Source organism: Eptesicus fuscus, chromosome 6, assembly GCF_027574615.1.
Source record: "Eptesicus fuscus isolate TK198812 chromosome 6, DD_ASM_mEF_20220401, whole genome shotgun sequence".
In the NCBI taxonomy this organism is placed as follows: domain Eukaryota; kingdom Metazoa; phylum Chordata; class Mammalia; order Chiroptera; family Vespertilionidae; genus Eptesicus; species Eptesicus fuscus.
This window is the reverse complement of record NC_072478.1, coordinates 108,153,537-108,170,875: the sequence shown is the minus strand read 5'-3', so window position 1 is coordinate 108,170,875 and position 17,339 is coordinate 108,153,537. Positions and strand designations below refer to the sequence as shown.

General features: G+C 55.3%; 2 protein-coding genes across 5 annotated transcripts in view; both read right to left on the bottom strand.

Moving 5' to 3' along the window:
- Positions 1-7,292, bottom strand: part of C6H7orf50 (chromosome 6 C7orf50 homolog) — a 66,788-nt gene extending 59,496 nt beyond the window's left edge. Inside the window, exons 1-2 of one of the 2 annotated variants that reach the window (XM_054718275.1) lie at positions 7,210-7,292; positions 2,472-2,601 (exon numbers count right to left, since the gene is read on the bottom strand). In XM_054718275.1, the coding sequence (XP_054574250.1) occupies positions 2,472-2,601; positions 7,210-7,292 (213 nt within the window). Of the gene's footprint in view, positions 1-2,471; positions 2,602-6,988; positions 7,179-7,209 lie in introns of those variants that run through there. The other variant, XM_054718276.1, reaches the window with a different exon arrangement.
- A 3,795-nt stretch (positions 7,293-11,087) lies between these two features.
- Positions 11,088-17,176, bottom strand: ZFAND2A (zinc finger AN1-type containing 2A). Of its 3 annotated transcripts, none has more exons than XM_054718268.1 (5): positions 16,944-17,176; positions 15,652-15,750; positions 14,561-14,655; positions 13,515-13,643; positions 11,088-11,405 (listed from the first exon to the last, which is right to left on the bottom strand). In XM_054718268.1, exons 2-5 carry the CDS (start codon positions 15,704-15,706, stop codon positions 11,250-11,252), a joined length of 435 nt encoding a protein of 144 aa, XP_054574243.1. In that variant the 5' UTR covers positions 15,707-15,750; positions 16,944-17,176; the 3' UTR covers positions 11,088-11,249. The 3 variants fall into 3 exon arrangements, with proteins under 3 accessions (XP_054574243.1, XP_054574245.1, XP_054574244.1); XM_054718270.1 differs by lacking the exon at positions 16,944-17,176 and adding an exon at positions 16,307-16,323; XM_054718269.1 differs by lacking the exon at positions 16,944-17,176 and adding an exon at positions 16,143-16,294.
- Positions 17,177-17,339: the final 163 nt, after the last annotated feature.

Here is a 17,339-nt window from a genome sequence, read left to right as displayed (position 1 = left end):
TGGGCCGAGCTGGGGAGCGGACTCTAACTAGGGGACCCCCCGGGGGCAATGAAGTACCACCGCGTGGGAGCCTTCAGCCCTCCTGGCGCAGGTCCAGGGCGCTGATGCTGTGGGAAGTGATGACATGGGGACCCGCAGGCCTCCCCAGACAGACATTTCCGGAGGACAACACAGTGGCCCCGGGGACAGAGGCGTCTCCCGTCTCCACTGGATTCCAGAGGTTCTTCTCGGACGGGGCGGCAGGGGGCGCAGTACTTTTCCACAAGCTCCCAGTGCCAGGAGGTGCTCCCCGGCCAGGCGGCCCACCCTCCGTAAACTCAAGTGCAGCGGTCATCGCTCTGTCCCTCAGCAACGCCGGCCCCTCTTCCCCACTTCCCACGAGAACCAGCGAGCGGAGAAGCACTGCGGTCAGCGGAGAGCAGGGTGTGTTCTCGGGAACAGCCGTCTCCACTCCCTTGGGAGACTGGCCTCACAAGACGAGAAGGGTCTTGAGGACACAAGCCCCGCCAACACAACTCGCTGAAACCCACCCCAAAACCCTCCAAGTCTCGGACCTGCTGGGCCCCAGCACCTGTGGGGAAATCAGCAGCCCCTGCGCCCCCTGCTGGCCAGTTGGGGCTACGCCGGCCTCGGTGGGGCCTCCGGGGATGTCCCCTGGCTCGGCTCGCTCTCTCCCGCTGGGCCGCTCCTGCGCTGGACCTTGGCACCTGGCGGGCACTGAACCAAAGGGCCGGGCCTGCCAGGGCCTGCCCCCGAGATGCAGACCGGCGCACACCTGGGCACCACAGACGGGAGAAACCCACCCACAGGCTTGCTTTTCTCCTTCGTTTTCCAGATTTCTCTTAACCAACATGAACTTTGATAACGAAAACAATCGCTTTTAACACAAAGAGCACCTTCCCCTCCCAGCCCACCCCCGGCAGAAATGGTAACGCCGGCCCTGTTTACCATAAAGCCACCCGCGGGTCCTGCAGTGACGCGGCAGCAGCGGAGTCTGGAGAAGAGGGAAGCTGAGACTCTTAGAACAAAACCTAATCCAAGGCGGGTGGAGGGTCCAGAAAGCAGCGAGTGCCACAGAAACAGTCTAAGGAAACCGCAGCTGTGACCGAGGTCCCGTAGGAATTGGGTGCTGGACCACGGGAGCCTGAGTGGCTGTAGGAAGCAGTTTCCATGTGGGACCGGGGACACGGGGTGGAGAGGGGAGAAGAGCGAGCCAGCAGGCACAGGGACTGGGGGTGGCTGCACCCGCAGCCAGGCAGGCGGCCACAAAGCAGGGGCTCTTGACCCAGGGCCGTGGGAGCAGGAGAGCGGCCTGGGCTCCCGTGCATCCCGACCTCGTAGGTCCTCAGGGTGCAGGACGAGTGGGGTCCTGGGTGCTGGCCTGGCTTCTTGCCCCATAGCCCGGCTAAGCCAGGCACCTTCTTGGCACACCCCCCGCCCTCCTCTGCGCCCAGCCGGCCGGCCAAACTGGTGCACGCTGCCTCCTGAGAGCAGAGCTGCCGACTGGGATGGGGTCCTGGAGCAACCCGACCCGTCATCAGACCCGGCAGCACCTCCAGACTTTCATGGTGGCCCCGGGAACCCATTCGTGCTGACATCTGCTCTAAGAGGCTCAGAGGGCCTGCTCTCCCGCCCCTCGTCCCCCTGCACGACGACCTCCCCCATGTCCTGAACAAGGGCTACCTGTCATCCTGCCCTGGGGCAAGAGTCCTCGGGGCACACACCACTGGCCGGTCTGAAACACGTGGAAGGGAACAAACATGCCGCCAGCAACAAGCCCTGGCCCAGCGAGGGTTTCCCAGCCGGAGTTGGGAGCAGCCGTGGCCACGCCAGAGCGTCCAGCTGTTCAGTTCATGGGAATCAGATCACTGACACGAGGCGGGACCACACGGCACTGCACCCGGCTCGCTGGCGTGATTACCTCCCACACCCTCCAGCACTGCGTGACCGCCTCAGCAAACCTGACCCCGGTGACTAATCCGCTCACCGTGTGCTCTGACCGCCGCACACCAGGAGCTAGAGAGGCAGCGACAGCAAAGCACCATCTCACTCAGCACGTGGTGGCGGCAGACACGGCACACATTGCCTGTGGCGGGATTACACTCTGCTCCATACGGCACTTTAGACGCCAATTCCTACACGCAGGTTGCCTGGCCGCACTCCGGGTCTCCCCCTGGGTGCCAGGCCACCCTGGTCCCTGTGCACAGCCCAAAGGCCCCGCGCCAGCCCTCACCACCCGGCGCCGCCGTGGAGCATCAAACCCCCGGAAACACAGATGTGGTGGCTGAAGGACAGTCATGGTGTTCCAACCGAGGGACTGGAATTCCCATCTGTCCTAAGTGCTTCCGGAGAACACCGGGATGCTCACACGTAACAGTGCCATCCTCTGCGCCACCCACACAGATGTCAGCAGCACGCCCCGACCTGCCCCTCCGGGTCAGGCCACAGCCAGGCCGCGTAGCTGCACCTACCTCAGGACGGGCTTCCGTGGAGCCCCGTGGGGCTGCCGGTGCCGGCGGTTTCTCTGCTGCTGGCGCCTTCTTCAACTTCCTGTCCTTTTTCTCTGGCGCGCCGGGCGCTTTCCTCTTCTGCGCTGCCATCCTGCCCCGAAAGCAGATGGGAGGAAAGGTCATGGGCCATACAATACTTGTGAGTGCTCCCATCACGAAGGACAAAGGTGTCTCAGGAAACACGGAGCCTATGTAACCGTGACAGGAGGCCAATCCCCAGGTCATCGCCTCAGACAACCAACCCAACCACCTGGGGAATGTCTTTCTCTTTTCTGAGGTTTTCACTGACAGGGTCGGCAAGAGTAGGTTTATAGCTCTTCATGTGAAAAATAACACGATTACTAAATAATAACACAAGAATAAGCTGTTTCGCTTACCCACAGCTATAAATCTAATTTCCCAACCCTGTATATATTCTGTGTTTCTTTTTTTGTATGTTTGCTTTTTTTAATTGCCTTCACAGAGAGGAAGGGAGAGGGGAGATGGAAGCAATGATGAGAAACATCCACGGGCTGCCTCCTGCAGGCCCCATGTGCCCTGACCAGGAATGGAACCGAGACCTCCTGGCGCATGGGATGATGCTCAACCACCTGAGCCACATGGGCTGGGCTATATTCTGTATTTCTAACTGAACACGAACACAAGGCTTTTTAACGTTAAGAGACAAGGCCCAACACACTGACTGGTTGCCTCCCACATGCACCTCGACCGGGGCCGGAGATCAAGCCTGGGACCGAGGCTCTTGACCGGAATCAAACCTGCGACCCTCAGTCCAAGGGCCGATGCGCTAACCACTCAGGAAACCAGCTAGGGCAAGAGAAATATCACTTTAATGACTATCAAAATTTTCCAAAAGTGCACATCACAATACTTGTCCATTCCCCGACTGCTGACTATTTGGGTTTTCTATTTCCTGCTATCACCACTGACTCACACCAGGGGCCACGTCCATGCTGTCACCAGAGCACTGGGTGCTCACACGCGGAGCCCATGATGCCCCTGCAATGGCTCCTTGGAGTGAGGGAGCAGCAGCGCTGGGCCCGTAAGGGGCTGACATGTGGCGAGGGCTGGATGGGAGTGGGTGCGTCTGCTTTCTCCAGCTCCAAGGACCCAGAGCTCCACGCGCAAGAACAGAGAAAAGCCCACGGGTTCTAATACGAGCGCCTTCGTGGGGCCACGTCCTGGGGAACCCAGAGGAACGGTCGGAGGCTCGGGACCTGAGTGGGGACATATGAAGGGACCAGGCTGATTTCTGGAAGAAGCAGGACCTGAACCAACGCCAGCTGCTGGTGCTGGTGGGAGCAGCCAGAGCAGGAGGAAGCCCCACCTCACCGGCTTCCGGCCCCTTTGGGTGGAGCCGAAAACAGAAAAGTGTTTTGCCCAGACGCTGCCACGTGTGGGCATCGTGACGCAGGGGGACAGGCGCCCCTGGAGCTGCGACCACATGGTGACCCGCCTGCAGACACACGCATGCATCTCATGGCACTTCCTTTTAGTGGAAGTAACCCCATCGCAGAGCAACAAAGGCCTGAATAAGTCAAGCAGGATAAACCAGTACAATGGAATCAATTCAAAAATCACAACAGCCTGGCCGTGTGGCTCAGTGGTTGAGTGTTGACCGACAGGGTAGGGCAGGAGGCAGCCAACCAATGATTCTCTCTCATCAATGATATTTCTCTCGCTCTCTTCCTCTCTATTCCTCTCTCTGAAATTAATAAAAACATCTTTTAAAAATCACAACAAATGAGAACGTGTTACAGATATAGGATAAAAAATGTAGAACTGTGTAGTATTGTCCAATTTTGTTTTTAAGAAAATGCTGAAGTAACAATAGAGAAAGCTCCATTTGTGTGTATATATATCCCTCAGCTATGAAAAATGTCTGAAGGGCATCAACAAAACCTTTGCCTAAGGGGTGGGGTTACACGGAACTATGTTTTTACAGCTCAGTTTTATCTTGCTTTTCTCAAGGCTGTATACTTGAAAAGCATAATTAGCACTGTGACGAGAAACCTAGGAAGAATAAGAGACTGTTGACAAAGGGGCTTTGAAAAGACAAAGAACTCTGCCAGCAATTACCTTGTTGAAGAAATAAGAAAAGTTTAGCAAATATTTACAGAACAGTTACCATAAAAGTTAAGCTAAATCTATATTCATTCTGCAAGTCATCATTAGAAAGTTTAATCACTAAGTCTATTTGCTAAAGGGGGGAGGACTTTTCCACGTTATAAAAAGGTTTCTTTTAATAGTTTCCAGAGCTGGCAACTCATGAACCTGAGACAATGTTTGTACAGAAAACTACATTTCCTCACACCTACAGTTAGTGCGTTATCGACAGGGGCTGAGGCCATTTGATGAGAAAGAGCAGTCTCTTCAACAGTGGAGCTGGGACAACTGGACGTCCACGTGCAGAAGGATGGAGTCAGACCCTACCTCACGCCACACACAAAATTCACTCAAAAAGGATAAAAAACCTAAACGTGAGAGCTAAACTATCAAAATCTAAAAAGAAAACCTAGGAGTAGCTCTTCACGGCCCTGACAACAGCTTCTTAGATATGACACCAAACTGTAAGTAGCAAAAGGAAAAAACAGGTGAGTGACTGGTCAGAATTAAAAAGGTTTGTGTTGCAAATGACGCAAAATAAAAAGGCAACCTACATACACAATTGGAGAAAACGCATGCAAGTCATACATCTGACCGGAGACTTGTACCCAGAATGTGTGAGAACTCCTGCAACTCAGGGAAAAAAAAAAAAAAAGACAAATAGCCTTATTTAAAAATGGGCAAAGAGATTTGAATATAAAATTTTCCACAGATACATAAATGGCCAATAAGCCATGGAAAGTGCTCACCACCACTCGTCATTTGGGAAATGCCAGTCACAGGCCATGCCTCTTCAGCCCGGCTGGTCCGACAGGTGGTAACTGAGCTCTGGGGAGGATGGGAGGACCCAGAGCTCCCTCTCAGGCTGGTGGGACGGCAATGGCCAGCCACTTTGTCATGGGGAAGGGCACCTCCCAGCTCACAGGACAGAGGCCCCTGCGGGAGGGGCTGGGCCCCACAATCCTCTAGGTCTAGGAGGCCGAGTCCCAGTTCCTGCGCCCAGGGCGGTGGCTGTGCTCTGCCCACTCTGATGCAGGACTATTCCAAGTTCGGACTTGCCCACCTCGACGAATGGCCTCCAACGTCTGCTCTTCTGCTCCCTGACTCTACTCTGTCCCCCTACCCTCCCAGCCAAACTCTAAACCCTGTTAGGACAACAAGCATCCCACCCACCAAGCCCACCTCCCATCTCTCTGGCTCTCTCCAGCTCGCCACCTCTGCAATCCTCCTCGCCCCTCTTCATTCCACGTCCACGTGCACGTCCACGTCCATCATTACAGTCTCGCCCTTACACGCTCAGCTCCTTTCCGGCAAAACCCCCACTCCAGGACCTGCTCCTGCTGGCCGAAGCCCCCAGGACCAGGCTGGTGGGTCCCCCCGGCCCCAGGGCGATCTCTAGTGCCACCCAGGAATTCCACCACTTCTCCCAACTGCGGCCACTGGCCAGTACCACCGGTCTGCTTTCACCTCGCCTAACCTCTCAAGCTCCCCTCCTTCTCCATTGTCAGCGGAAGACCTTAACTCCCTATCACCGAACTGCCACAAGCTCCTCCATCTTGGGACCTGTCCTCCCCTGTTACCATGGAAATTGTGCAGGCTCCCACGAGGCCAAATGCTGTTCTTGGGTGCTGGGGCCCCTCCCCGCCTCCCGCATCCTCTTCCTTCCTGGCCAATGAATCAACAGCCACAAGGTCCCACATCTCCCACTTGCTTCCTTCTCTGGAGAAACCTCAAGGGCGGTGCACTCGCGCCGTCTAGCTGCTCTCCCATCGAGCGCCCGCCCCAACCAGCCACCCAAGTGCGCTCCTCGCCATCCCAGCGCCAACAGGTCCTCTCGGCCCCTGTCCACGCGACCTCCGCCTTGGCGTGTAAGACCGGAACAAAACACTAAGTTTCTAACAGCTCCAGGCCGCATCCTTATCATGACCCCAATCCTCCTAAAAAATGCCTGCCTGAGCCCTGCCGGTGTGGCTCAGTGGTTGAGCCTCGACCTATGAACCAGGTCAGGGGTTCCATTTCTGGTTAGGGCACCTGCCCCGGTTTCGGCTGGATCCCCAGCGTGGGGCGTGTTTTTCTCTCATCCTTGATGTTTCTGTCTCTCCCTCTCCCTTCCTCTCTGAAGTCAACAAAATATATATTTTTTAAATGCCTGCCCGAGAAAACTCAAGGCTGCCAAAAATATCCAGCCGACCCCTCCACACCGACAGACAGGGCCCCCACGGCCCGCCAGTTCGTTCATTTACCGCGGGGTCAGATCCCGCCTCCCCTCAGCGGGGAGACCCCCCAAGTTTCCCACGGCACGAGGGGAAGGCGGCGCCCTCCCGCCTGCAGGTCCCCGTGCGGCCCTCTCCCCGCCCCCGCCCCGCGCTCACTTCGCTCAGCCACGCCGCTGAGGGCAAGTCCCCGCACGCGTGCTGCCCCCGGGTGCTCCGCCAGCCACCGCCGCGCGAGGTCTCCGCGGTCCGCAGGGCCGCCCCGAGGCCGCCGGGCTCAGCGCCTGGCTCTCCCGCCGCCCCCGCAGGCCCTCCCTCCCGGCCCACGCCCCCACGCGGCGGCCGCCCGGCGACTCGGAGACACCGCCGCGCTCGCCTACCTGCGCGTGGCCGCCGACGCCGGCTTCCGGCAGACCCAGCGCCCAGGTAACGCCGTCCCGCCCTCCGCAGCGGCGCCGCCCATTGGACGAGACGCGCCTCCGTCTCTCGGCCGACCAATAGCAAGCGGCGGCCGCCAGGGGGGCGGGGCTGGGCGCGGGCCGGCAGCGTCATCTCTGGACGCCGCTAGTCGCTGAGAGCCGCCAGTTGCCAGGCAACCCCTCCCCTCGTGCGGCGGTGGGGTGTGGGCCCCACTCTGCGGTTTCTGGCCTGGGGCTCGGCTGTTCTGGGGCTGGGAGACCGCCGGGTGCTGGGTCTCTTGGACTTGAATGAACGACGCCTGTTGTGGTCCACGGGGATTCATCTCAAACATTACAAATGTATATAAATTGTACGGTAAATGCTGTAATTTAAACCGTATAATGTTTAAACGTCACCATTACACGTGTGCGAAGGTTTTCAAATGCAGTAGAGCCATTATCTGCAAGTGTTGTAAATTCAGATTAGTGGCCATTTGTATCTGAATCGAAGCCGGTAAAATTAGACATCCGGGTTGTAGATGCCCGAGTTAAATCCTCGTTCGTTCGGTTTTTAGAAATATTTAACAGTCCAGACACTTTGAGAATGGGAGGGAAGGAAGACAGCTGTGTGGCCCACCGCTAAGGTGGGGACTGCAAAGGGGTGACAGCTGGACAGGAATGTGCAGGTATATGAGTCTCTGCAAGGCACATACTCAGAATTTCTGGGCCACAGGTGTGAGCGTGTCCAATTTTAATGACTCCAGGAAAAGCTATTCACCCTGCTCCCACTGGGCCCTCGCCGGTTTGGCTCAGTGGGTAGAGTGTTGCCTGTGGACTGAGGCTTCTGGGTTTGATTCCGGTCACATCCGGGGTTGCTGGCTCCATCCCCTACAGGGAGTGTGCAGGAGGCAGCCAATCAATAATTCTCTCTCATCATTGATACTTCTATCTCTGTCCCCCTCTCCCTTCCTCTCTCAAATCAATAAAAATATATTTTAAAAAAAACCAACACACAAAAAAACTTTTCCCACTGGGCTTCACGACTCCACCAAAAAAAAAAAAAGAAAAAGCTTCCTGCCCTGGGCAGAGATGGAGCACCAACCTACTGCTCAGGCTTTACTCAGCAATGCACGCACACTCCTGACACTAAAGGAATTCCCCAAGCTTCCTACGAATATTAATGCTGGCACTCTGTGAAAGTGTACAGTGCCATGCAGCTTACCCCTTTGGCACACCACCCCATACAACCTCACGCCCTGTCCGGAGCCACAGTGGCACCTTAGCTCACGTGGATGCTCATGAGAGGCTGGGCAGGCAGGCAGACCAGGGCCTCGGTACTTGTGGGTGACAAGAACTTGTGGATGCGAAGAACAGAGCAAGGCCTCGGTGCTGCGGAGGGACAGGAGCAGGGGTTCTGCACTCCTGGCCTTGCACACCCTTGGAGCCACCTGCAGGAGGACACACAGGGTGCTCGGCGCTCCCCAGAAAGCTCTCTGCGACACTGACACCCCAATCCCACCTGCAGGCAGAAACAGACGACGGTTCTTCCTGAGAAGATGTGGGGCTTCTGCCTTCAGTGCCGAGGATCAGGAGCGGCCCCTCCTCATTCCATTCTGAGGCTAGGAACCCAGAGTCTAACACACAGAATGCAAGCCACCCACCGGCTTTTAAACTGTCTCATTGGTAGCCAGTTAAAAAACAAAATGGAAACCAGTGAAAAAACTTCAATATTTCATTTAATGCATCATATCCAAAACACATTTCAACATGTAACTGTTTTTAAGTGAGATATTTTACTTTAAAAATTTTTGGTATTGCTTTCAAAACCAGTGTTTTCTTCTCAACTTGGACAGAAATTTTCATGAGACCTGATCTATACTCAGATTTCATGGCTTGCAGTTCAAAAAGTACAGTTCACATCCCAAGTTACCAACAGACTTACAGCTTCCCTAACAACTGGATCAAGTCAATGGCTCTGACAGAGCCTCAGGCTCAGAGCCCGCTGCGCTGGCGCCTTCCACGTGCTCTGTACGGGCTGTGCCCACAGCGGCTCCGATGCAGCAGCACCCGGGACCTTGTTGGACCTGGAAATTCTCAGGGTCCACCCAGGCTCCCAGAAATCACACTCTGGGGTGGGGCCTGCACTGTTCTAACAGCACCTCGGGGCGATTCTAACGCATTTGGAACAAACCCAGCAAGAAGAGCGCAAAAAGAGTCCCTAGCACCCACTTGTACATCGGACTGAATACAAGCCCCTCCTCATTACATTCTGAGGCTATGAGCCCAGAGGAGTGACTGCGAGGATCTGCTAATCCAGGCCAGGGGGCGTCTGAGTGCACAGCTGGGTGACCAGTGGGCCAGATCAGAACCCAACTCGGATGCACTGTTCCCCTGCTTCCTAACACTCCAGGTCCCAGGAGGAGAGAGCTCTCTTGCCACGCACTGAGGTTCCAGTCTAAGTCCCGCTTGGGGTCCGTGCGGTCAGACTGTTCTCTCAGGGGAGTGGGGTGGAGGGCGCCCCCTATCCTGAGCTGACGGCCACATCACCACACGAGGAAGCCAAGTGCGACCACCTCTCTGCTGTTTAGCGGCGAAGCTCCTTCAGTCGGGCCTGACAAACAGCTCGGCAGGGCTGCCCTGACGGGCACACTCGGCCCTTGTCTCTTCAAGCCGCTTCCTTTTATTTGGAGGGAGGGAGGGAGGGTATGAGAGCAATCTAACCCGCCTTGGGGTATGATGCCCTCGGGTTGCTCATCTTGCGGAAAGGATTTGCGTATTTCACTGGGAAGGTTTGAAGCTTCAGACCTGTGCCGTGAGAAGTATGAGAGCGCCAGAGCACCACGTCCTCCACACGGTCAGCGGGACCCCCAAACAAGCCTCTGCAGCTGGAGCAGATCCAGCGTCATCGCCTCACTTTCAACCTTAGAGAACAAAAGACGACTGACTTCTTACACGTGTCCCCGTTAACTAGGGGTGTAGATCACCACGTCGGCCCAACACAGGGCTGCAGGAACCCTCAAATGTCGCTGCTGGATCACGGTGCTCGGGAACCAACTGTACCTGTAACCTGGGGCCCTGCCCGCCTCCCCCCCCGACCCTCAAAAGCAACTAGACCCACGCGTGCCATCTGGACTAACACCTGAGTCGCTGAGCCAGCCAACAGGATGGCAGTGTGTTCAAGGGGCCCGATGGTTCGGACGCGGAGGCTCTCGCAGCTGGACACCTGCACAGAGAGGTTAGACCCAGTCAGCCAACTCCTTCCCAGCTTCCCCCGGAGCCACAGGCAGTGAGGGCAGCAGTCAACCGAGAGCCCACAGACCGGAGTAAACAAGCCAATGGAGCTAAAAGGGAAGGAACTCCCATTTCTATTCGACAGCACGTTTAGGCAGACTCTTCTACTGACCCAAGTCCTCTGGTTAACAACACTAGTGAATGGGTTCACTTGTGTCCCCACATGGTAGGCTGAAGTCCTAACCCTCAGAGCATGAGAATGTGACCTCTCCTGGATGTAGGGCCGCTGCAGATGGAACTAGTTAGGATGAGGGCCTCGTGGAGTGGGGTGGGACCATACTTCAATACCACTGGGCTCATAAAAAGGGGGCACACCCTGTGAACGTGAAGACCGACGGGCTGATGTCACTGCAAGCCACGGACACCAAGACTGACGGTGCCCACGGGCAGCGAGGGGAGAGGCTGGCACACTCTCCCTCAGAACCTCCAGGGGAACCAGCCCGAGACACCCTGATCTCAGCTTCCGCCCCAGAAGTGGAACTGAGAGACGAGGAATCCTGTTGTTTGAGCCACCGGTTAGTGGGTCTTGGTTACGGCATCCCCAAGAAACAATACAGCTAGATTCCAACTTTAATTTAGAGTCCAACTTTAATGGAGATTATTTTCATGCAACTCCTGCACCCACCACCTGACAGCACAATGCTCCAGGTTGCGCGCCGCCCTCCAGGGGCTGGAAGCTGGCTCTCCCCTTGTCAGGGGAGGTGTCAGGCCAGCTCACCGGCTGGGACTTCTCACCCCCTGATGCTGACGGCTCTGCTCCCGTGTGTGCAGCTATGATCCAGAGGATGTCTGTGCTGAATGCAGAAGTTGCCACGACACTGGTCACAAGCCACGGGCAGCATCTCTTTCTTCTTACAGCCCTTTTTCGAGCACCGGAAGGTGAAAACCTGAGAAAGCCAGTAGCTTCAGTATTTCAATTGCGTCCATAAGCAATTCTTTAACAAGCCCCACAGTAAGACTATGAACATTTACCTAGAAACAGTTCTTAGCTACTAGGAATGAATAGGTCCAGGTCTTATTCAAACATCCTATATAATAAAAGGCTAATGTGTAAATCAACCCAACGGCAGAATGACAGGTCTCTATGACGTGTACTGACCACCAGGGGTAGATGCTCAATACAGGAGCTGTCCCCAGGTGGTCAGTGCGCTCCCACAGGGGGAGCACCGCTCAGCCAGAAGCCGGGCTCACGGCTGCAGTGCTAAGCCGTCAGTTGGAGATCCCCCGAGGGCTCCTGGACTGCGAGAGGGCACAGGCCAGTCTGAGGGACCCCCTTGAGTGTACAAATTTCATGCACTGGGCCTCTAGTTTTACTATAAAACAATGACTACTAATTAAGGAGACAGAAAGTTTTAATAAGTGATAAATACAAAAGCAGCTGTTTAGTTGAGGATTCATGTAGGGTGATTAGAGGTATTCTCAGGAACACACACACACACACACCCACACACACACACACCCCGGGAGAGTGGGGACTGGGGACATGGGAGGGAAGGAGGCCAAGCATGTGACATCACGCACAGTCCCTCAGAGGGCTGCTGGCTCCAGGGGCTCAGGAGACATGGAGGTGCCCCCACCAGGAAGGGAGCTGGAACATCGATCTACAGACCCAGGCATTCCGAGTGTGTGAAGGTTAAGAATGTCAATGAAGAGGGGGGTCCAGCAGCCTGGGGGCAGCCCTCTGCAAGGACAAGTGTGAGCTGCCTCAAGTGACCTGAGCGTGCAAACAGCAGGGACACAGGTGCTGGGCCCCGGGAGAACACCCATGTCGGCAGCAGGTAGGGGAGCAAAGAGCTCCAGAAGAACATGGAGGCCACACCCACATGAGGCGGAGGGAAGGACTCAGGTGGAAAGTCTGGGCTGAGCCAAGAATGAGAAGACCATGCCAGTTCGGAGCCACCCGGTTAGTGGGTCTTTGCTTTGGAAGACCTTCCCGAGGGCTGGGAGGGCAGAGCACGCAGGGCGCAGCGAGAGCAGGGGAGAGGCGAGGCCAGGAAGGGTGCTGTGAGGCTAAGGCACAGGGATGTTATTCTCTCGGGTTCGAGGAGACACAGAGGGCCGAAGTTAACGGACCTCACATTTATTTACTGTAATTGTAATTGCTATGTACTTAATGTGACATGCTGAGATAGTTGGTAACTACACAGAGGGACCCATGGCTGAGACTGAGATTTAAGCTAAACAAAAGCCAGTTTCCTGGGAGGTGGGGGTCAGAATGGGAACAGGAGCTCCATGTTCAGCTCACACTGTGGTAAAGGTGACGCCCAAACCCACGGCAGACCCGCCACACCCGAGATCTACGGTGTGCGCACCTGGAGAAAGCACAGTTGCCCCAAACAAGCCACATGGCTGCGAGTGAGAGGCGCGGCTGCGTGCCCCATGCGCAGGGCACAACTGACAACACCAGGCTGCCAGGCGAGAACTCTGGTCTCTCCGCTTCCTTCTGCACTCCCCCGGAGGTGCTCAGGGGAAAGCAGGCACTAACACAATGGCTCTCGAAAACCACATTAACTCTTCATCTTGGGAGAAAGTGTGAGGTTCCCGTAAGGAAAGCAAATCTGTGCTGGCCGGTGGCTCAATGGTTAGAGCACCGGCCTGCTCACCAAAGGAACACAGGTTTGACTCCTGGTCAACGGCACATAGCTGGGTTGCAGGTTCAATCCCAGGACGTCGGGACACGTATGGGAGGCAACCAATCGATGTGTTCCTCTCTCTCCCCCGCCCCCTTCCTCCCTTCCACACTCTCTAAAAATCAATGGGGAAAAATATCCTTGGGTGAGGATTAACACACAAAAAAAGAAAGCAAATCCTAACATAGACCCAAATACTCAGAGAATGTGTTTATTTGACTGTAAAAGCCTATGCCACTCACAACACTAACTTTATTAGAGCTTCACTTTGTATACAAACTATCAGGACGAATTTTGAGTGTGATAACTGGCCCACTCCCCTAAGGAAAACACCACTCACAGAGCTGACAGGGAACTGGTCCTTACCTTCTCCTTCTTCCCAGGACGGAATCTACAATCTCTATCCATGTGCTCACCAACCAGCACATCCGGTATCTCCCCCTTCTTTACTGGGATTGGGCGGTTACAAAGCGGGCATACTGGGACCTGAGCATCCTAAGAATGAACAGAACATGACATTCCAGATTCAGGCAATTGAAACTCACATGAGAAAAAGGCAAGATGGTGCAGTGCATAAAAGCAGCCAGATGCCTAACAACCCGTGAGAACACGGCTCCCAGCAGCTTAACGCCTCACACGGTCAAAACAACCTCCGAGCGTGGGCAGGAGCTGAGGAAACTTAGCTCAGTGAGAACACTGAGGTGACAACTGACATCCGGAAGGTGACAGGTAATCACAGAATCACGGGGCCTACAGTCTGGGGGCTGAGCTGAAAAGTCACCCAGGAATGCTCCCTCAGCTAGCAAGTCTAAGAAATAAAGCATCGCCACTGATCTCCAAGGCAGACCCTCCCTAGGGACAGGGGAGGTCAAGTCGGCAAATGAACGGAGTAGCTGGGCCTGGTCATCAGTGCCTGTAAACATGAGTGAGTCACCGCCCCCACCTCGTGACCTGGAATACCCTGGAGGCTCAGACGCCAGCCAGCACTGATCAAAGCATGTGACACCAAGTCACTCCCGTTTCTGACTGCACGATGACAAAGCAGCAGAGTGCTGAGAGAGAGAGAGAGAGAGAGAGAGAGAGAGCGCTCGCGCTCACTGAGGCAGTCCCAGCACCACCCAGAAACAGTGACTACAGGCTGGGAGCCACCTGCAGAAGTGCTGAGGGCTGTGCCGCCCGGAACGTCCTGCGATGGTGGAGATGCTCCATATCCACACCATCCAACAGAGCACAGCAATCGCTGTCCTGGGATTACTCAACACCGGAATGGGGCCAGTGTGACCGAGAGACTGACATTAAGTTTTGCTCAACTTTAATCAAGTTATTAGCTACATGAGGCTGGTGTCCATCTTGGACAGCACAGCTTTAAAGAGCAAGAACTAGAATCTTTCGAATAGAGTATGATTAATTACCTTCTTATATGCAAAGGGACATTTATGCGCAGCGTAGGTAAAATGATCTTTACAGAAATCTTGCTCACATACATCACATTTCAATGGAAGAAAATCTAAAAAAACAAAACAAAAAAAAAACCACTTCACATCTGGTTACATTGTAAAATGGCTGCACCTGGATATAAAGCAAGCTGTGTTCCTGAGCTGAAGAAACTGCAAGGAGGCTAGTCGCTAGGGAGAGGAAGCCAGGCATTGCTATGTGACATCATTACGCGGCACCCACAGCGACCCCTTCCGGGCTGGGCTGAGCTTTGGGCCGCATTTTGCCCCATGGGGTCTTGGCAGCATTGGCTGTGATTTGGTGTCACTCCGGGGTGGTGGTAGGGCCTGTGTCCTACTTGGGGGAAGCTGAGTGTTAGTTTGTTGGCACCAGGTCCGTGGTACCGTTTATTATTTTTATTTTTATTTATTTTTAAAAATATATATTTTATTGATTTTTTTTTTTTACAGAGAGGAAGGGAAAGGGAGAGTAAGAAACATCGATGAGAGAGAAACATCAATCAGCTGCCTCCTGCACAGCCCCCACTGGGGATGTGCCCACAACCAAGGTACATGCCCTTGACCGGAATCGAACCTGAGATCCTTGAGTTCCCAGGCGGATGCTCTATCCACTGAGCCAAACCGGCTAGGGCCTGTTTATTATTTTTAAATGGCCAGTGTGAGTCATGGCAGCTCCAGCGTTGAGCGTCTGCCCCCTGGTGGTCAGTGCACATCATAGCACCATTCAGTCAATTCGCATATTAGGGTTTTATTATATAGGTTAGGAAACAGGTATTCACCTACACTAAGTTCTTTATGACATATCTTTGAGGTATTCCTCATGAGAAAAAAATGGGGGTGAGGAGGTCATGAACTTCACAGTGCCAGCAACACTGAGGAACCGATAAAGCTATCTTTTCAAAGGAGAGCCCATCCCATGTGGTGTCACGAGTGTTTAAGCACCACACTTCTACCCACTTGGTCCTGGGAACTAATATAACAGCCATTTCTCTCCTACAAAACAGCCAACAAATTACCCATTTCCTATTAACATCTCTTAAAGGGCTTACCTAGCTGCTTGCAGGTCTTTTCTGAACAATGCTTCCCCAAGTCAGGGAGCTCCATCAGGAGAGAGTGTCCAGAGCACAGCGGGCAGAGTGTAGCAGCACCTACAGGAATTAGAGCGTCAGGAGGAGTGCAAGGGCGGCTGGTGGTGGCCACCAGGACTTGTAACTTGCAGCTGAAGAGAGCACACAAACATGCTCTGTAGGGAACGTTAATAAATGTCCGTCATCCCGGGCCCCTTCGGGGGACGAAAGCTTCACAAATTATTTTCTTTCAACAAAGAAAAATTGAGGTGGGAGGTGGGGGGTGGGGGGAGGAATACCAGCTCATTTGGAATCAACCCCAATTCAGGATTTCAGCAAAACCCAAGTGTGACTCATGTGGACAAGGGCTTCCCATTTCCAATCTGCACGGCTGCCAGTGTAAGTTGCGGCCTCGGTGACGTTTAAGGCACAATTAATTCTTCTGCTGGATACACTTGTTGACATAAACAAACCTGTTACCAGGTGCGAAGTCACGCTGGTTGACTACTTTCCCGAAGAGATTCAACTGTGTCCCTCGCTGCGCTGTGAAACTCTCTTATGCATTGGGTTTTACTTAGAATTTATTCCTTAACGACACTCTGGGGTTCATCAGGGCGGAGGCAGGCTGTTAACTCACCGTGGAAAACGGGGGGACAACTGGTGAAGCCACTGCGCTGGAGAGAAAACTGAGGCCCACAGCGGCCTCCCAAGGTGCCCTCTGTGACCCCAACTCATCTATGAAAACTCTTGTCCCTCCCAGAATTCAAATCCGAGGGCTTTCCGGACCTTCCCATCCGCTCTCTCCGCTCCTGGGAGCATCTCCTATGCTGCCCCCTCGCGTCGGGGTAGTGTCGCCCCCTCGAAAGGGCCTCTGCCACCATCCTCACCACGCCGCACCCAAGCCACAGAGCCGCTGCTCTTCCGGGACCCTGTAACCCTTCCCGGCACAGTCGGTTTCCAACCGCAGACCCGTCCTTTACTATCAACCCTGCGGGGCGAGGTTTGCCCGTCGCTGTGTCGCAGCGCGCAACACCTAACGGGTGCTCCGACCTCTGGAGGAAGGAGATGCCGAGAGCCCGACCTCGGTCCTGGACACCGCAGCAGCGGCGTGAGCCCTGCCCCGGGGTAGCTCTGCTGGAACATTAGCGCGCTAACCCGTCCCCACAAGCCGGAGCCCTGCTGCGGCTCCTGCGCCCAGCCCCGGCCCAGCCCTGGACCCCGGCCCCGCTGCTCCTGCCGGGCCCCAGCCCCAGCCCCGGCCCTCGGCCCCGCACCTGGCTCTCGTCGAAGGCCGGCGCAGCCGCAGAGGTGTGCCGAAGGTGGCGCAGCCGGGGAACTGGGTGGCCCTTTTCTGTGGCCCAACGCCGAAAGGACGAGGAAAACTGGGCCCGAGAAGTGACCGAGGTCCGCCCGAGCCCGGGAGAGAGAGCAGCATCGCGCACTCCCAGGTCCCTTCCATTTATTCGCGGCTGACGCGGCCGAGAGCCGCCTGGACGCCCGCGTTCCCGCGCGCACCGATGACGACACCTCAGGATAGGCCAATCCCGTCCCGCTGTTCATGGCGCGCCTCTGAAGCCCGACCAATCCCGTCCGGTCGCGACCGTATCGGCCCGCCCACTCCTCGACGCCCCGCCTCCCTTCGCCAACAGTCTCGCAGCTTCTCGAAGCGC

Coding starts and splice junctions, on each gene's coding strand:
- ZFAND2A (XM_054718268.1), bottom strand. CDS start 15,706: ATGGAGCTCCCTGACTTGGGGAAGCATTGTTCAGAAAAGACCTGCAAG. Junction 13,644..14,560: donor GTCCCTTTGCATATAAGAAG/GTAATTAATCAT, acceptor GTTCATTCTTAG/GATGCTCAGGTCCCAGTATG. Junction 11,406..13,514: donor GTCCTGGGAAGAAGGAGAAG/GTAAGGACCAGT, acceptor TGGCTTTCTCAG/GTTTTCACCTTCCGGTGCTC.